This window comes from Patella vulgata, chromosome 3 (assembly GCF_932274485.2).
Source record: "Patella vulgata chromosome 3, xgPatVulg1.2, whole genome shotgun sequence".
NCBI classification, from domain to species: domain Eukaryota; kingdom Metazoa; phylum Mollusca; class Gastropoda; family Patellidae; genus Patella; species Patella vulgata.
Window position 1 is genome coordinate 27,798,766 of NC_065881.2, and position 21,019 is coordinate 27,819,784.

At 34.1% G+C, this 21,019-nt stretch overlaps 1 protein-coding gene across 10 annotated transcripts in view; it reads left to right on the forward strand.

Annotated features, from left to right (window-relative positions):
• Positions 1 to 21,019, forward strand: part of LOC126816919 (serine/threonine-protein phosphatase 4 regulatory subunit 1-like) — a 383,736-nt gene that overhangs the window by 94,123 nt on the left and 268,594 nt on the right. For all 10 annotated transcript variants that reach the window (XM_056099411.1, XM_056099412.1, XM_056099416.1 and 7 more), the window contains exon 7: positions 3,955 to 4,040. In XM_056099411.1, the coding sequence (XP_055955386.1) occupies positions 3,955 to 4,040 (86 nt within the window). The remainder of the gene's footprint in view (positions 1 to 3,954; positions 4,041 to 21,019) is intronic.

Here is a 21,019-nt window from a genome sequence, read left to right on the forward strand (position 1 = left end):
CTTGTGGACACTATAGAGGTCACAATTTTTATCCGATTTTGTTGAAACTTGAAATCTATGTTGATAATCCAAAGATCTTGGTTCCTTTCGCTTTTCGCCTATATCGTACCGTAACTTCCTGAATTATGGCCCCTGATTGTACGAAATATCGCGTTTTTAGCTTGTGGACCCTATAGAGGTCATAATTTTTATCCGATTTAAAAAAACATATTATTATATCACTGTTACACCCTAAGGATGGCTGACTTCAAAATCGGCCCAAAATTGACAGACAAAATGGCCGCCGTTCGCTCTCAAATAGCGTAAAAATATGGTATATCAAGGTTGTGGGCCCTACAGAGGTCACAATTTTTATCTGATTTTGTTGAAACTTGAAATGCATGTTTATAACCCAAAGATCTTTGTTCCTTTCGATATTCGCTAATATCGGACAATAACTTCCTGAATTATGGCCCCTGATTGCACGAAAAATCCCGTCTTTAGCTTGTGGACCCTATAGAAGTCATTTTTATCCGATTTAATAAAATGTATTATTATATCACCGTGACACCCTAAGGACGGCTGAGTTTGAATTTCGGGAAAATCAGCCTAAAATCGACAGACAAAATGGCCGCCGTTCGTTCTCAAATAGCGTAAAAATACAGTATATCAAGGTTGTGGAACCTATAGAGGTCACAATTTTTATCCAATTTTGTTGAAACTTGAAATTTAAGTTTATAATCCAAAGATATCGGTTCCTTTCGATATTCGCGCATATCGGACCGTAACTTCCTGAATTATGGCCCCTGATTGTACGAAAAACCGCGTTTTTAGCTTATGGACCCTACAGAGGTCATAATTTTTATCTGATTTAAAAAACCGTATTACTAGATCACCGTTACACCCGAAGGACGGCTGAGTTCGATTTTCATGAAAATCGGCCCAAAACTGACAGACAAAATGGCCGCCCCTTTTTTTTCAAATAGCCTAAAAAACATGGTATATCAAGGTTGTAGACCCTATAGAGGTAAATTTTTATCCGATTTTGTTGAAACTTGAAACTTGAAATGTAAGTTTATAACCCAAAGATCTTGGTTCCTTTCGATATTCGCGCATATTGGACCGTAACTTCCTGAATTATGACCCCTGATTGTACGAAAAATCGCGTTTTTAGCTTGTCGACCTGAAAGAGGTCATAATTTTTTTCCAATTTAATAAAAAAAAGTATTATTTCACCATTACACCCTAAGGACGGCTGAGTTCGAATTTCGTGAAAATCGGCCCAAAACTGACAGAGTAAATGGCCGCTGTTCGTTCTCAAATAGCATAAAAATATGGTATATTAAGGTTGTGGACCCTAATTTTTATCGGATTTTTTTAAAACTTGAAATGTGTGTTTTTAACCCAAAGATCTCGGTTCCTTTCGATATTTCAGCTTGTGGGCCCTATAGAGGTCATGATTTTTATCAGATTTAAAAAAACGTATTATTATATCACCGTTACACCCTAAGGACGGCTGAGTTCGAATTTTGTGAAAATCAGCCCAAAACTGACAGACAAAATGGCCGCCCCTTTTTCTCAAATAGCCTAAAAAATACGGTATATCAAGGTTGTGGATCCTATAGAGGTCACAATTTTTGTCTGATTTTGTTGAAACTTGAAATGTAAGTTTATAACACAAAAGATCTCGGTTCCTTTCGATATTTGCGCATATCGAATTATAATTTCCTGAATTATGGCCCTTGATTGTAGGAAAAATCACTTTCTTTTTACCTTGTTCTCTATCCATCTCTCGAAAATGTGGACGTATCCTGCCTGGCAGCTGCTGGTATTTATCTTTATCAAAATCCAGTGAAAAAACCAATATCTCATAATATAAGTATTTCATGGAGAAAAATTTGTTTTCGTGTTAGCTTTAGTGAGAAATGAGAAATCCAAAATGGCCGCCATGACATCACGTGACTACATTATTATGCAAATTTCCAAAATTCTATTTTTTCCTCTTAGCCCAACCTCATGCCCATCCCAACAGACAAAAAGATTTTTCATAAAAGCTTGCATAAGTACTGTTTGGCATTCAGTTCCAACTAGTGTTGAAAATCGGATCGAGATTTGTGATCCGAATACTTTTGTTTGCTATCCGAATACTATTCGTCGGATAATTCGGAAACGTGAAATTCTTGAACAAAATCACATCAAAAGTTCATATACTCATAATTTCTTACTTATTTCAATGTTTATGAGTGTCTGCGTATGCCGAGTATGAAATCTTATTTTCGATTTGCAAATTGTTTGAGCCACGAAGAAAAAAACGTGGCTACCTTTAGCCGCAATTATTAATACTATCCATGATATCCAAAAAAATCAACGAGGTGAATAAATTGGTGTATAACAACTCCTGTAATCCGCTACCCTCACCACTTATCATTTTTGCTCAATCAACACGAATGAAAAAAGTAAAATAAAAACAATTAACATTTATTCCACCAAGGTCGTTTGCCTCATTCTGATAATCTACTGCTATTGAACCTAGGTTCTATTAATACTCCTTGTATTGAACCAATCAGTAAGTGAGAATATACGTGACCTAGGTCGTTATGAATAAATTACATCGCGGGAAGTTTAAACAGTGTTAACTTGTATCCCGTAAACCCAAGAAGTAGCTTAAATCTAGCGTAAACCAGAGCGAGAAATGAATGAATATTTTTTTATTTAGACTGTTTTCGTTGCACTGCATTAATATTTTTATTAGTTACTATCGCTAAATAATACGCGTGATATTAACATTTATGCTCAAAGCTGCGTACGTGATCAATAGCATTGGGGAAAATTTCAAAGTAATCAGATGTAAAAATGGCTGAATATGAGCATCGGGAATGTCAGAATATTTTGTAACGGATAGTAAAATGATTCGGATAACCCTTATTTTGTATCCGTTAACGGATATATGAATAGTAGTTTCAACACTAGTTCCAACCCCCCTTTTTTCCTCAAAAAAGGGTCTAGCACAGGCAGTGGATTTACGTCTAACATTGAAAGGGTTAATCATACTTGATAGCTACTGATTTTAAAATGTATAACAACCAGGTTCACTAATTGTTACACAAATGTGAAAAGTGAAACATAATTAGCCTTAAAGTTGTATTTCATGAATTTACATCTACAGTTTTGATATGAAATGAAATATGGCATCACAAAACACACCAAAAATGACTTTAACAAAGTGTTGAAAAACCTTTCTTCCGCGAAACGTCAAAATTCGCAACTTTGAACCTCAATAATAATAAAAAAATTTCATTTGATTTTGAATCTAAAAGCTTTGAGAGGCTACCGTTAATATCCGATTGACTTTACATTTATACAGTGTTTAAGGCCATGAGACGAAGAAGCCTATTGATTTTCAGCGATTTCTGATAATTACTACCAGAGTTATGGCCCTTGATCGCTTTGAAAAATCTTGTGGACGCTCTAGAGGCTAAAGTTATTATCCGATGGACTTTAAATTTATAAACAGTGTTTAAGGTCATGAGACAAAGAACCATTTTGATTTTCACTGATTTCCGAATGAGTTAAATCTGATTTTAGTATATTGTAAATGTTTCATTAATGACAAAAGAAATAAAAATGTTACAATTATTGTTTATTATTATTATTAACATTGATGAAACCAGGAATGACCCCATTACAATTACATGCAGTTATTGATCTTTAGAACCATTTCCCATACTCCTTAATATCAGGTCACTCTCCTTAATTTCTAAATCACTCTTCTTATCGAAACTTACAGATCTTTTTTAGGGGAGCAATTCTTTTCAATTTGTTGATTGAGGGGAGCTTTTTTTTTGGCTCTCTTGAAATACAAACAACTGAGCGTGTGGATTTTGTTGCTTGGCAACTAATCTGTCCTGAGAAATGGTTCTGTTACAGTAAATGTTTGACTTGAGTAAAAAAATAGATGTATATTTATGGTTTCAGGTGATGTTGAAGAACAGGTTGTACATGTGATATTAGAATTGGCGTGTCCCGAAAGTCTTGATGATCATAGAACAGAAGCTGTTGCTGTAAGTAAATGTATTATGTAGAGTGCCAGGGACTGACGTTTGAAAAATTCAGTGGATCTAGAAATCGCTCGCATGGTCAAGTTTATGGAAACACTCTCTTCAGATACATATATATTCTATTTGAATATGAAAATACTTTGTTTATGGAGGTATCTTTATTCTAAGTGGGCTAGATGAGATTCGTAATCCGAATAATAAGATGGGTTACCGAAATGACAATCCCACTCAGTCTTGCATCAATCTACGGTACCAATGCTAAGTTTACATTGCTGACTTCTGGATATCTGTACCGGTACTAGATTTTCAATTCCTGGCTGAATATAGTAGGGTGCGCCACCATAAAAGTGTGTAATTGTACAACATTTGTACAAATAACAACCGGATGCCAATAACAACCCTCACCATGGTTTAGATTAAAGATTTTTTGGGTTGGGTTGTGTTCAATGTCTTAAAATGTAATGTAATATGTTGATCATGGTTACTTGTAGGTATTTTTCCTTCAATATGCTTCCATTTAGATTTCATGTGGCATACAGCAGAACATAACTTTACCAGTATCATATACACAATGTTTGGGATATATTGTGCTGTCACCCCTGTGTTAGAGTGGTTCACGGCTCAATAATTTGTCTTTAATAAAAACTGACATGCTAATCTGTCTGACTGCACCAAATGATGAGATTTTCTAGATTGAACAAATGTTGATCCCATGCAGGTGGCGTTGGAGATCGCAGCAAATATACGTCACAAATAGCTTTTAAACAAACTTGTATTAGTATATAAAGCCGAGTAAAAAATACACCCATTACAGCGATTTTACAGCGAACGTGAACAAAAATTTAGATTGCGCTCTTTGATTTAAATTTTATACGCCCACATGTAAATGTGATATAAAATAATTAATAGAATACAATATCAAAAAACCATTGTTGGATAAAACAATGTTTTTTTGACATTGTATTCTATTAATTATTTTATATCAATTGATCTGAATATGAAATGCATCATTTTGACATGGTCAAAATTGATCCCATCAAAGCGTCTTTATTTGGTTTGTGTTTCCTGTTTCTATTGATTGGAAGTTTCACATGGAAATGTGGACGTATATATTGCCATCGCCCATGTTCGTCCGTCCGTCGTCCAGAATTTGTTTTGAACGCTCTCACTCAAAACTTTTAATCTTATTGTTTTAAAATCGATATGTGGTTTACATAGTGAGATGAAGAAGCCTATTTAATTTAAAAGTTATGGCCCTTATTTCACTTTATTGAATCTTGTGAATGCTTTTACGCCAAAAGTTGTAAACCGATCTTTGTGAAATTTATGTGGGTCACTTTTTGGTATTGTGCACAAAAGTGTGACATTATTGCTAGAAAATAAATCTTCACTAATTTTGCTTAAATTTATCTGCATACAAATAAAAATATGTAACATTTTCATATTTTAGAACGAAAACATAATGTAAGGTCTGAGAATTAAAAAAAATCTGATTTTATGCCTCAATGTTTAGGGGTTGCGCATGTTACACAGGACACAAATAGTGACACAGGTTTGGTACAATTTTTGAAACTGTACACAATTTTTCATATGCTATATCAGAACTCAGTTCATCTGACCAAAAATATAACAGCATCCAGATTTTTTAGGCTTTTAAGACAAAAATACTTCAAAACTAAAAACTACAAACCTTATTGCGCGTACAGTGTTTAGTCACATTTTACCATGGCAATAACATTTAATCTCTATTTATCAATTCTAATGTTAAATAATAAGCCTTATAATGGACTCCAATGTTACTGGTTTTAATTCCAATTTGTCTTTCTTGGTTTCAAGAAAATGAATTGGTTGCGTATGTTACATTTTTATGATGGGACACCAAAATAGAAAAACACAAATTACATTTAACTTTTTCTTTATTATAGAAATAACAAATCCAGAAAAACTGGTGCCAATAATTCATTAAACAAATTTAAACAACTGAAACCGGTTACAACTTTTATTTTCCACAATTGCCGGGGATTTAGTTTTTTTGTTATGGAATGAACCATTTCCCAACTTTGATTCTCATTTGTTGGCCAACGATAAAAATCCCCCGACTGTTCCATATATTGGAGAAACACCTCATCCCCCTTGATTTCCAGGATCTGAAAAATATAATTATAAATTATAAATTGATGCTAGTATTGAACTCAAAAGGGAAGCTAGCTTAAATTGCATTGCCTGTCAACAGTCTTATAAAAGTAGCAATGTACTAAGTTTTATTGTTTCTAAATTATAGGCTAAAATAAGATATTTTTAAACAAAGTACCACAGACTACATCAAAATATTTTTAAACAAAGTACCACAAAATATACTAGATTTATTTTATATTAGTAATAGAACCCGAAAAAGTGATTTACCGACGTTACACGGAAGCCAAGCATTAAATGTGAAATTACTGAAATATCGTTCGACGTACTTCACACGGCTCTCGTACGGTGAACATACACAGTGAATTTCAGTAACCAAGATAATTATCTTCCATCATATCGTCTGTTTTTTCATAACATACATTGTTCTTTCAATTTATTACTTAGGCATTTTTTAATGTATACTCACAATTCTTACCGACGTTACAGCTTTCACACCGGGCGGGACACAACAAGACCAAAGATGAAACAAATTCCGTATGCAGTCATCACGTGATTCCAAGTAAACAAAACTACCGGCAATGTCGTAAATATCTATTTTTAGAAACAAACGACCGCTTACAGCGAAGGATGGGTGATCGAAGGAAGTAAATGTTTTACCGACGTTACAAATGAAAATAGGACACGAATAAATGTATCAATGAATGACCTTTGTTTTTTTTTCATTACATTATAATTTTGGCTTGTCATGCAAAGGTATATTCTTTAGAACGACCGAATTCAACATTCTAAAATAACATTCGTAGGTTTATCGGGCCATTGCGGTTTCCAATACAAAAACATTTTTTTAATATTTGATGGACACGAAATGTAACGTGCGCAACCTCATAGTCAGATGAACGTCAAAAAAAATCAACAAATATGGTTTTAAATGATGATTTGAACTATTATTTATTTCATTAAAAGTCCGCATGCTTCATTTCTTTGCCTGTAATACTTCCAATCATGGAATGAAAAGATTCAGATTTCCATGTCACAATTTTGCAAGTTGAAAATAACGAATTTTGACAATTGTTGATAGATAAAAAATTAAAAAAATATTTACTAAACCAGTTTTATTTTCAATATTACAGCAGGTATTGGTGCATAGATGGAAAATAATGAAAAATTTGAAATATCAAAATTTTAATTATAAATCGAATTTATATTAAAACATTCGAAAAGTGCCCAATACTGAAAAGTGACCCATGTATTATTTAAATTAATGAAACAAAGAAGTCTTTTGAATTTAAGCAATTTCCGTTTATTACTTCAAGGTTTATGGCTCTTGTTTCACTTTGTTACATTTTATGAACGCTCTAACCTCTAAACTCATCTGCTGATCTGTATGAAATTTATATGTGCTATTGAATTTCAGCAATTTCCGTTTATTACGTCTCGAATTATGGCTCGTTTCACTTTATTGAACCTTGTGAAAGCCAACGCTGAAAGTTATCATCCAATCTTTGTGAAATTTATGTGCATTAATTAAATCAGTGAAACCATGAATCCTATTGAATTTCAGCAATTTACAATAATTACTTCTAGAGTTATGGCCCTTGTTTCACTTTGTTCAACCTTGTTAATGCCCGATTGATGAAAGTTATCATCTGATATGTATGAAAATTACTGCCAGAGCTATGGCCCTTGATCACTTTAAAAAAATTTGTGGATGCTCTAGAGGCCAAAGAAGCCTATTGATTTTCAACAATTTCCAATAATTCTTGCCAAATTTATGGTCCTAGATCACTTTGAAAAATCTTTTGGACGCTCTAGAGGCTAAAGTTAATATCCGATTGACTTGAAATTTATAGTCTTTGAGGTCATGAGATGAAGAATCCTATTGATTTTCAGCGATTTCCAATAATTACTGCCCGAGTTTTGGTCTTTGATCACTTCAAAAAAATCTTGTGGATGCTCTAGAGGTCAAGGTCATGCGATGAAGAAGCCTAATGATTTTCAGAGAATTCTGATAATTACTGCGAAAGTTATGGGCCTTGATCATTTTGAATCTTGTGACGCTCTAGAGGCTAAAGTTATCATCCGATTGACTTCAGATTGATACAGAGTTTAAGGCCTTGAGAGGAACATGTATATTGATTTTCAATGAATTTTGATAACTTCAACAGCTAAATCCATGATATTAAATGTTTCATAACGTTAGCATGAGGTAGAACTTTATAAAAACCAAACAAATTCTAATGATTTTCTGATAATGTATTATAAATGTTTCATTACCGAAAAAAGTATAAATATGCGACAACTCTTGTTGACTGCACAGACGATTTAGCTGCTGTGGGCGTATGTTTTGTTGACTGGCAATCTATCTTTGAAATTAATATAAGGAACACGTATATAAAAATTATATGAAACAAAAGAACTGTTTATCTGCTTCCAAAACATCTTTAAATTATTACAAATGATTAAAAACGGTCTGTGTGATGTTAATTTTTAAAAAAGTTACAAATCCGGAAAAAACAACTTTCTTCTAACGCAAGCAAAGGAGCTGTGACATCTAATATAATACTTCATAATGCTATAAGCTGGTGTCAAGAATATAAAAATTCATTGTTATAAAACTGGCTTCTTGAACTTCCCAACTGCAGGGCTCTATAAAAGTGGAGTGTGCCTGCGCACCAGTGATGGGATTTTACCCGTATATTCCGGACTTGTCCGAATCTCTTTTCGAAACGCCCAAAATTGTCCGACCGGGAATATGCCCAATCGGACATCAAGACATGGTGAATAATATTCAAATTCCAAAATTAATATAGTGTACTGAGTGTAAAACTACCGTGCAACCCCATTATCGTTGATAATAGGCTGGATTGATTAGGTTATTAAGTGATCGACTATTTATTGTGTTATATCGTCTATACACCTATACCTTGATTAACTACATATTCTGCCTTGATTGGCTGACTTAATTCTTTATCGGACAATTCATCAAATCATTCCTGAACAGAAGTCATTGCTTCTCCTTTGTTGGACGATATATCAATCCAATAAGAGTGATTATAAACTTGATCTGATTAACCCTTGATTTCTCCATTGTCTCACGTTTTAATCTCCGTTGTGTCGGACAATAACACGTAGAAATAAGTCATATATGTCACATATCCTGATAGTATATAACACCTCAAATCAACATACATTGTATCCGATAACTTGTCTGTGATATATTTTCGGTGGAAGCTGAAGTTAAATAAAGATATTTCACACACATGCATATGGGGCTTATATAGTTCAGTAATTAAAATGAAAGTACAAATCTCGCGAGACACGTGAAATTAAGAGATGTATAAGTGCCGAATGCAATACGCCTGATGTCCGCGAAAAGATTCTATTTTGATGGCATTTTGTCGGATTTATGATCATATTTTGAATGGGGTTTATGTCTTTAAATAAATAAACACGCTAAGAAATGTTGACGAATATTTCGATTGGAATGACGTAAGTAGTTGTTTTAGACAATAGCGCGTGCTACAGTCGAATGTAATTATTTAGCAGTTGGTGTCACTCGCTCGTTGTATTAGAGCGTCGTTAACTACGGTTTACGGCCAAATAAATTTCGGGATGTCATTTTTTTACCTTCCGTATATAAATCGAAACGGAGTATCACTATCAGATGAATGTCGGACTTTGCTGAAAAATGTACCGACGTATGACCAGAAAAATACGGTAATTTTTCGGCAGAAGTCGGCACACTGCCATTCTATAGTATTACGATGTCATGTAATTTTGTAGGAATATTGACATAAATTTGAATACCGTACGGGTTTTAAACATGAAATATAACGAGGCGAATTTGAATATATTTTGTTGACACGTGATTCTTAATTGTGTTTTGAAAACGTCTGCTTAAATTACGATAAGAGTTATGCCCCTTTATTTTTGGGAAAAAATGTCTGACAAGAAATTTTTTGAAATCCCATCACTGCTGCGCACACACTTGAAAATGTGCCTGCAGGGTCATACTGAAAGACAGGGATGTAGCCAGGATTTGGTGAGTAGTGTAAAAGTATAGATGGCGAGCGGAGCGATGCCAAAAAATATTTGTGAGGGGGGGGGGGGCATTGTCTTTTATGAAAATACATCTTTAAAAATGTGCCTGCAAAAATTTTTTTTTTTAAAAGCAAATGTGCTTGCGCACGACGTGCGCATGTGCGCAGAAATATCGATGCCTGCCAAACTGTGTGAGTAACTGTAGCCTACACCAGAGCGAAATGTAAACAGTGCAAATGGTGACTTTGCAGTATTTCCGTGCTTAATTCTTGCATTTAGAAACAAATAATTAAATGTACGTGACGTGGACGTAAGTAATTGCATTTAGAAACGAATAATTAAATGTACGTGACGTGGACGTGAGTATTGTTGTCTTAAGTCAATTTACTGAACATCAAGTAGGTGTGCCATGCCGCCATTTTGTTGTCGAAGAAAAAGAAAAAATACGGTTTTCCCCACTAATTAAAAGATGTCTCAAATACAATGGGCCTATGAAAATCAGTAGGTTACGTTTTTTGTAACAACCGCAAACAAAATGATGTTTCCTTGAGAAAAAAAAGATTGTGGATAGTTTTTAATACTTTTAACGGCTTTTGAAAAAGGTCCGTGACGTTCCAGTTATCGCCGAAATAAAAAACGACGTCAAAATATTTATTTCTTCATCGTTGTAATCCAAGTTTGAGGTCTTTTCCGCGGATGTTTCAAAACACTAACAATAAATATTTTGATATCAATGTTTAGGGGTAGTTTCGTATTTTTTAATAATGGCCCTGTGGTTGAATAAAATTACTATTTTCATCGCTAAATACTTAGAAAACTTTAAAATAGTTTTCCGTTGCGTCAAAGAAATTAAAACCCGTGTTATGTCATATCATTTTGTTCGCCTTGATTGAAACTTTCTTCTTGTACGAAAATAAAGCTAGCATATCAAATCAAACATTAGTGGAATTCCCGTAAAAGAAGTGGGGTGTCCCATGACGTCAGTAAAATATTCCCCGGAATTTGACGTTGCGACAGACGCTAAACAGAATTTCTGGATGGACTCCTGCAGATATAACATATATAATTGATAAAAATTAGAATAAGGGTAATATTATCATTAAAATTAATCAAAATAAAGTATGGAATTGGATCATTGTAACTTATCTATAAATAGGGGTTTCAGGTCACGTGACTTTAGCGTGAAATCGGACAGCCACTGGCTGAAATTAGCCCACTTCAATCTATGATTCTGAATTACTATTTTATGTTAACGCATTACTAGCAATTATATTGTAATAGTTTAATACAGTGATAGGATTTTACCCGTATATTCCGGACTTGTCCGAATCTTTTTTCAAAACGCCCAAAATTGTCCGAGCGGGAATATGCCCAATCGGACATCAAGACATGGTGAATAATATTCAAATTCCAAATTAATATAGTGTACTGAGTGTATAACTACAGTGCAACCCGATTATCGTTGAGAATAGGCTGGATTGATTAGGTAATTAAGTGATCGACTACTTATTGTCTTCACACCTACCTTGATTAACTACTTATTCTGCCTTGATTGGCTGACTTAATTCTTTATCGGACAATTCATCAAATCATTCCTGAACAGAAGTCATTGCTTCTCCTTTGTCGGACGATATATCAATCCAATAAGAGTGATTATAAACTTAATCTGATTAACCCGTGATTTATCCATTGTCTCACGTTTTAATCTCCTTTGTGTCGGACAATAACACGTAGAAATAAGTCATATATGTCACATATCCTGATAACATATAACACCTCAAATCAACATACGTTGTATCCGATAACTTGTCTGTGATATATTTTCGGTGGCAGCCGAAGTTAAATAAAGATATTTCACACACACGCAAATGGCGCTTATATAGTTCAGTAATTAAAATGAAAGTACAAATCTCGCAAGACACATGAAATTAAGAGATGTATACGTGCCGAATGCAATACGCCTGATATCCGAGAAAAGATTCTATTTTGATGGCATATTGTCGGATTTATGATCATATTTTGAATGGGGTTTATGTCTTTAAATAAATAAATAAACACGCTAAGAAATGTTGACGAATATTTCGATTGGAATGATGTAAGTAGTTAATTGTTTTAGACGGTAGCGCATGCTACAGTCGAATGCAATTATTTAGCAGTTGGTGTCACTCACTCGTATTAGAAAGTCGTTAACTACGGTTTACGGACAAATAAATTTCGGGATGTCATTTTTTTACCTTCCGTATATAAATCAAAACGGAGTATCAGACGAATGTCGGACTTTGCTGAAAAATGTACAGACGTATGACCCGAAAAATACGGTAATTTTGGGGGAGTTTGAAACAGATCGGCAGCAGTCGGCACGCTGCCATTCTATAGTATTACGATGTCATGTAATTTTGTAGGAATATTATTGACATAAATTTGAATACCGTACGGGTTTTAAACATGAAATATAACGAGGTGCACCTATTTTATTTTACATATGAATTTGAATATATTTTGTTGACACGTGATTCTTAATTGTGATTTGAAAATGTCTGCTTAAATTACGATGAGTTATGCCCCTTTATTTTCGGGAAAAAAATGTCTGACAAGAAATTTTTTGAAATCCCATCACTGGTTTAATATCAATCTCAATATCTGCAAAGATTTAGGCTACAAAATTATCGAAATGTTAGCAAAATTACCGTTTGTTTACAGGAGACACTCCAGGGAAAAAACGCTGTGATGTCACGCGACTTGACATATCATTCAAATTATTACGATTTTAATAAATCTTAGCTTACAATAGCGTGCAGTTATCACCACCAAATGATAACCTTACTATTAGCTATATTGTCTATATACTTTAAGAAATAAATTCTGTATATCCTTAAAATAAAATTTGAAAAAGAAGTAGAATTTAGTATCACTATTCGGTGATACAGTTTTCAGTTATTATATAAAAAGTAATGGAAAATGTGATTTTTTTTACATTAAAATTTGAATTGATGAATGTGTGTGAGCATACAAAATGTAGATTGATTTGTAAATAGTTTAACTGATACAGTTAATGTTACTATTATTTATCAAGTTTAAGTTTTACTGAAATCTGATAAATTATATATTTAAATATTTATATGTTTAAATGTTATAAGATTAATTAAAACATGGTCAAAGTACTTCTAAAAATGAATCAGTATGGTTTTACCAGATTACCAATGCACTGCACAGCTATATTAACCAAAAACGCAATTTCTTTGCCATGGTAACCAAAAGTAGCAATTGGAATGTTCAGAGAGAAAAAAAAAGTTTTTTTTCAAAGAGATCAGCATGAGAAACCCCTAAGTATGCATTTTCACTGCAAAATTCTATATAGTAAAGAAATGATGACATATGCGCATATTAATTAGCTGTACTTAGTCATTTTCGCAGAAGGACATTAAAAAAAATAAGCCTTTATAGTAATAAAAACAGTCTTGTAATTTTAAGTAAACAAACCTCAACTTCTGTTTTTGTTCTTTTATTTACAACATATACCACAAATAATTGAAAGCATGATATAATTTGGATTACTGATGATATATTTAGAATTTATTGATGATAAATTTAGCTAAAAACTGCAATATCTGTAATAAAAAACAAAATGGCCGGAATTTACTGTTAACAAATTGATGAAAAACCCAACTTTGACACCTCGCTGTTCGCTTTTTTTTTTGGGGGGAGTTTTTTTAAAGTGTGATACACCAAATTGTTCAGTTTTATTTGCTCTATCAAACAGTATTAAAATATCTAATGGCATTTCTTAGCACAGATTTCATGTGGCATACCTACATGAAGTAAAATTTAGTCCACCTGTAGTAGACGGATGAACATGTCGAGCCATGAGAACGTGACAGGCATTTTTCGTGTAACGAAATGGTTAAAGAACATTGGAGTTATGATTAACATATGGCATGGGTTTTTTTAAAGTGTACCATAGGTTCCCAATCTCATCTGAATTATGAAATTCCAATTCCTCTTACAAAATCCCTGTCTCAGGAAAGATTGATACATATTTTTCCAAAATATATTTTAAAAAAGATAATTTTTCGCAAAATATTTTTTTTATTGAACATTATACTTAACATATTGAAATTTTTTGAAGCGTATCACTCTTGATGAAATTATATCAAATGCAAACAAGGCACATTAAAATTCATATAAATAGCAATCTCTATAGGTAGAATATACAATGAATTATGTTAAATGAATGAAGATGCTATTATTTTTGGGTCATAAGACAGTAAAGATGACCATTTTAGTAAATATAAAATGTCTCTTTTGAATTGGACAGACGCATGGCACATTTATTTTCCTTTCAGATATTAACTGTTGCTTATATATATTAATAATTTTCTTCAAAAGTTTATGTAATTATACATTATCTAAATCTGAAGTTTCGTGGGATATGATTTACAAATTAATTTTTAATTTAAAAATTAATTGCATTGCTAATGTTACATGTGGACAGACATTCTGGCAGATTTGTAACATTAGCACTAAATTGTGAAGAAAATTTCTATTTATAGTGTTGATGTAAGTAGTTACTGAGATTTTTTACATGCTAAATAAAGCATAATAAGAATTTAAGATTAATATAATAAAATATAATCATATATTTTAATAACCTAAAATTTAAACATTTATCGGGCATGCAACTGTTGCTAACGTTACATAAGGACAGACGTGGACATTTTATAAATAACTGTATTACTTGAATTATTGTTTTTATCTAAAAATAAAAATAGTCCGCAATGAAAGGTATTAATAAATTGTATAGTATTTCTACCCTTGGGCGAGTTTTAAATTTAAAATCGGACAAAACGTTTTTTAAAAGCACGTGCTAACATTACGTAAGGACAGATGATTTATTTAATCGGTCTGACAATTGACACGTTAGCACTTTCTTGCGGGGGTCAAAGTCATTTTGATCGAGTGAATAAGGCAAGAATGCCGACCGCCATGTTTATGCATCAGGAATCAGAAAACCGGTTTTCTTTTCTAAAGGCCGTAAAGAAATGATACATTTTGAGTAAATAACTCCGTGAAAGGCGAATTAGTGGTGCTAACGTTAACATTTTCGGACAGACAACTGTAAAAATGGCATAATCAATCGACTACCCGTGTCAAATTATCCGTATCCTGTGTGGAAGATCGAGACTACATTCATGCTTCGTTTGCAGCGGTTATTCAAATTCTATCACGTAATATGAAGCCGAATATTAAAATAATGCTAACGTTTCGCTAAAACTGGACAGACATCAATTGGACGAAACGTTAGCAATATATAAGCATGGAAATTTGATTTTCCAAACCATTTTCCTGCTTTTTTTAAATGGCGTATACTAAAACATAAACAGCCATTCCACAAATGGACAAATTTATTTCCATGTGACATAAAAATACGAAGTTTACAAAACAAATGTAAGACCACTTCAATGATGTAGTGGATGGACAGACTAGTCAAATTTTCACAGGGGTTTAAACAATTCAATTTTCGGAACTTGTTATTTTTCTCATCAGTATATTTTTAAGTCTGTTTTAAAGAAGACACACTTGCCATTATAATTATACAAAAAAAAATTAAAAATTTTAAAACAAATGTTATTTCAATGTATTCTAAAATCTTGATAAAAAATGATGGGAAAAATGTCTGTCTTAAATGATGTAATTCATTAAAATATTTGTAACTTATTTTAATAAAAAAATACATCAATAAACCTGGTATTAAGTATTTTATATGTTCAATATATGCTGATTTTGAAGATAAGAAAAATATTTAAAAACTCTTTTTCTCTTTTCTAATAAAACCATTACATTTGTTAGATACCCACTGGTACACTTTATAATAAAACATGCCATATTTCCTACTGGTAACGCTTTTGACTGAATTCTGGCCAGAAGTTTGGCTTTACAAGGAATTTGGGTTGGAGGAGTGTGATTGAAATTGTATGTATGAGATGCATTATAATTTGCTTACTGCTGTGTGAAAGACAAGGGTAGTGAGATGTTGTTATATTATCTTACTACTCTGTCTTTTGCATGGAGGTGTGGCAGATTCTACTAATTACATTGGCAGAAGTCATTAGTGTTGATATTAACAGTGTTCGTGGGTTGTCAAATCTGGATGTTATAGTGGTATTTGTAGATCTATCACAGCCAGTATTGATGAGCCACATCCATTGTACAGCTAGTGCTTTATATTTTGGTGATAAGATGTGTCTCTTCTGACCAGGTGGTTGTGATAAGTTTATCAATCTTATCACAGCCTGCTTGGATCAGCATAGATCATACTTACTTTCTACTCGAAACAGTTATGTTTAACAGTTTGATGCTACCCAAGAACTTTACCTGAAGGCATCACTGTGGTTGTGATGTGTTAAGATATTTTGTCATATCACAGCCAGCTTTGATGAGCTTTTGGAGTTCTTATAGTCATCAGTATTGAAATGGTTTCTATACGACCACATTATCATCAGGTTTTTTTTATTTTTTTTATCCTGCTTCCTTTTGATATTGGCATGTACAGGGATTTACCTAGAAAAATCTTGGGCAGTGGCCAGTAGTGTGACAGTTTCGGCATTTTCTTAAAGGGCTAATCTTGATAATTTTTTGGAGAATAAAACTGTTAAATTTTGTTTTAAGATCCTCTACCTAAGGGCCGAGCAACTAACTCAATATTTGTGATAAGTTTTCAAATAACTGAAACCCTTCAGTCTTCATCTGGAAATGGAGACTGGTGTCCCAAGTTGTATTATGTGGTGTCTAGATAAAACCAGCCATTTTTGTATAAAAATTATGTGTAGGTGAAATTTACCTTTCGTTATCAAGTACAGCATTTGGGTCATTCGCTGTATAGACCTCTCAATGAACGGGGTTGATTATCAGGTCACCAAACAAAAAAAATGACCCGAAATCTTAAAAGGGTTACGTGTCCGGATAAGCAGTTTTGACGGTCACGTCCAAACGACTCAATATTTTGAGCTGAAATTTTGAGATAAGGTCAATACACCATTCCTCTATATTTTGGCGCTTAAATTTCATACATACTCAGACTTTTATTTTTGAGACTCTGTTCAAATAAGGGATAGTCCCTTTAAATCAACATTTTATGAAATCTTTTATTTATAATAACTGGAAATTGATTGCATTTTTCTTCGAAAAGCAGGGGACTATTAATATGGGTTCGTCCGTCCGTCTGTCAATCTGTCTGTCCATCCGTCTGTCTATCCGTCACACTTTTTGTGACACAATAACTCTCCTAATTGAGCTAGAATTATCAAACTTGGTGTAGGTATTTATACTATTCAAAAAAACGTAGAGGATATTTGATTTTGGGGGCATAATACTAAAATATGCAAATGACTACGAAAAAAGTCACTATAGAACCTAACAGAAGAAACATTTCCAGTTACATGTGACGCCCAAACGCACCAATAGCTACCGCATGGAATGCAGGTGATGCTTGGGATCATCATGGGGGTCCAACCCAAGATTTGCACGACTCTGACTTTGAATGTTACAGTCATTGTGGCATTGAATTCCAGGGTGGAAACATCAGTTTAATTGTTTTAGTGACCAGAAAACAAATTTTGATATGCGTCGGCTTACCCAAAATGAAAGGTTACGTGCCCTTGGCATGCTACAGATCGGCACAACACAGGCGGTTGTGGCGCGGATGATGAATGTTTCTCAGTCTGTCATAAGCAGGCTATGGTCCAGATACCGTGATACACAATCTGTACAGGACACCACGCTCAGGTCGACCAAGGGTGACAACTCAAGCCCAGGATCGATTTATCCGTTCGTTGGCCTTGAGAATTCGTGTCATCACAGCAAATCAGATCAGCGCTCGTCTTCAAACAGACACTGGTGTGAGAGTGAGTGGCCAGACGATTCGGAATCGACTGCATAGGGGTCACCTTCGCGCCCGACGTCCTCGCGTGATCCCTTGTTTGAGAGATCATCACATTCAGGCAAGACGTCGTTGGTGTAGGGATCGTCAACACTGGGATAATCGACGCTGGAGCAATGTGATGTTTTCAGATTAGTCAAGGTTCACTGTTGATTTTTTGGACAGACGTAGGAGGGTGTGGCGTCGTCGAAACGAGCGCTTCCAAGACGTTAACGTCATCAGACATGATCGATTTGGGGGTGGTTCTGTTATGGTGTGGGGAGGCATCACTGTTGCTGGAAGAACGGCTTTACATGTTGTTGCAGGGCATGTTACAGGCCAGTACTACCGGGACAACATCTTGGCAGTCCATGTTGTGCCGTTCGCATGACGTCATGGCCGCCGTTTCATCTTCCAGGATGACAACGCAAGATGTCACAGGGCCAGGATCGTTACAGGTTACCTCCAACAACAGAACATCACCACATTATCTTGGCCAGCACTGAGTCCCGACCTCTCCCCCATCGAGCATGTCTGGGACATGCTTGGACAAAGGTTACGTCAACGTCAACAACGTCCTGCCAATGTCCAAGAACTTGCTGCTGCGTTGCAACAGGAATGGGACAATCTGGACCAAAATGACCTTAGACGTCTCATTAGAAGTATGCCACGTCGGATCAATGCTTGTTTGGCAAACAGAGGAGGATTTACCCGTTACTGACTTGGTTGTGATGCTGTGGTAACTTTGCCGTTTGACCCCGGGTATCATTTTACCCTTATAATGGTCAGTCTGTGCCTTACTTAGTCTAACGATCATTTGGAATAAATCGATGAATGTGAACTTCATTTCATTTTGTCATTTGTTTCTTCGCCAGTTTCATTAGGTGACTTTAATAACACTTAAAAATCAAATATCCCCTACTTTTTTTGAATAGTATATTAGGTCAATGCCTGGATGGAGTTGGAAGATTAGCATTTTCTGCTTAGTGTAAGCAGAGATAAGCAATTTGATTGGTTGATGCTTTAGGACATGATAACTTTAGTTCTAATTAAGTGAGAGTGATGAAACTTAGTGTATAGTTAAATTACATCAATACCTTGACTAAGTTCGATAATGAGCATTTTCTGCTCCGGGTAAGCAGAGTGATAAGCAATAAATCTACTTCTAATTGAGGTAGAATGTTCAAACTTGGGTTCAGGTGTTTATTAGGTCAATGCCTTGATGGTGTTCGGAGATAAGAATTTTCTGCTTGGGGTAAGCAGAGATAAGCAATTTGATTAGTTGATGCTTTGGGGCACGATAACTTTATTTCTAATTTAGTGAGAGCGAGGACACTTGGTGTATAGTTTTATCACATCAATACCTTGACTAAGTTCGATAATGAGCACTTTCTGCTTGGGGTAAGCAGAGCGATAAGCAATTTGATTGGCCGAGACTTTGAAACACAATAACTCTCCTTCTAATTGAGGTAGGCGTTTATTAGGTGAATGCCTTGATCTATTTCGATGATAAACATTGTCTTCTTACTGTAAGCAGGGATAAGCAATCTGATTGGTTAATGCTTTGAGGCACAATAACTTTGGTTATAATTGAGAGTGATGAAACTCCCAATAGATTCATTATATCATTACCTTGACTAAGTTCGATGATGAGAATTTTCTGCTTAGGCTAAGGAGAGATAAGCAATTTGATTGGTCAAGACTTTGGAACATAACAACTCTGCTTTTAATTGAGGTAGAATGTTTAAACTTGATGTGAGTTCAATGATTAATATTTTGAGCCAAAGCTAAGCAGCGCTAAGCAATTTCATTGGTCAATGCTTTAGGACAAGATAACTTTGATTCTAAGGCCTCGGTTAATTGTTTGTTTCTCATGACCAGTGTTTGTGAAATATACATGCTACATGATGAGGTAATTATTGAGATGGAATTGAATTTTTTTTTTAGTTTAATGCTGTTTCTATTTCAGCAATAAACTAGTGTCGGTTACTTGGTCATTGAAAACAAAACGGTAACTGGTGTTCGCGATTTATTCACCTTTAATAAAATATAGATTAAAATATATGTTGCACAGGTTACGAAATGACCTGTTCCAATCAGGTTGATGATTTGTTCTGACATAAATATTTAAAAGCATACCTTTGGATTTTTGAATACAACCAACATAAGTTATATTATTTAACACGTCAGTCCAAAGAATTTATTACACAGGTGTTCCTTTCTCTAACCGTGAAGTTAGATATTACCAATAACCTGTATGTTAATTGTCTTCAAATTTGACCCCATCGACAAATGGCATGTGATAAATACTTTTATAATTATGTCTGTCTTCATCAAAGTACATGTATTCACATTTATTAGTATCTTTGTATCCTTTTGAGACTGTGTTTAAAGAGTGTTGTGGTTAATAAAATACTGTGAAGTGGTGTCAATTAGTCCCTTGGTCACAGAGTGCTAGTCACGTAAATAAAATATTTTAGCACTAATTTAAAGACATTTATATCTTTCCGTGAATTTTATTACAATTGACAAGTGCCGTATGAAGTATGTATGTCGTCTTTGGTGAAAGAAAATGCTGCAGAATGACATATGATACAGCTTTTTTAACTTCTGGTTTCACATATGTACTTCGTATATTTTTTCACGTTCTAGCCTACTAGACTTTACTTATCACCTACAGGGTCATGTTTATCGATAAATAGTCGATTTTAATGCATCAATTCATTGTTAATATTTGAAGGCAAGCAAATATAGTTTTAGAAATTTTACAGGACGAATTTGTGACCTCCCTAAATTTGACCAAATAATTATTACGGATGAAAACGGACATGCGGCAGTGTCATGAGAAACAATTAACCGCAGCCTTACGATTCTCATACTAATTATTTAG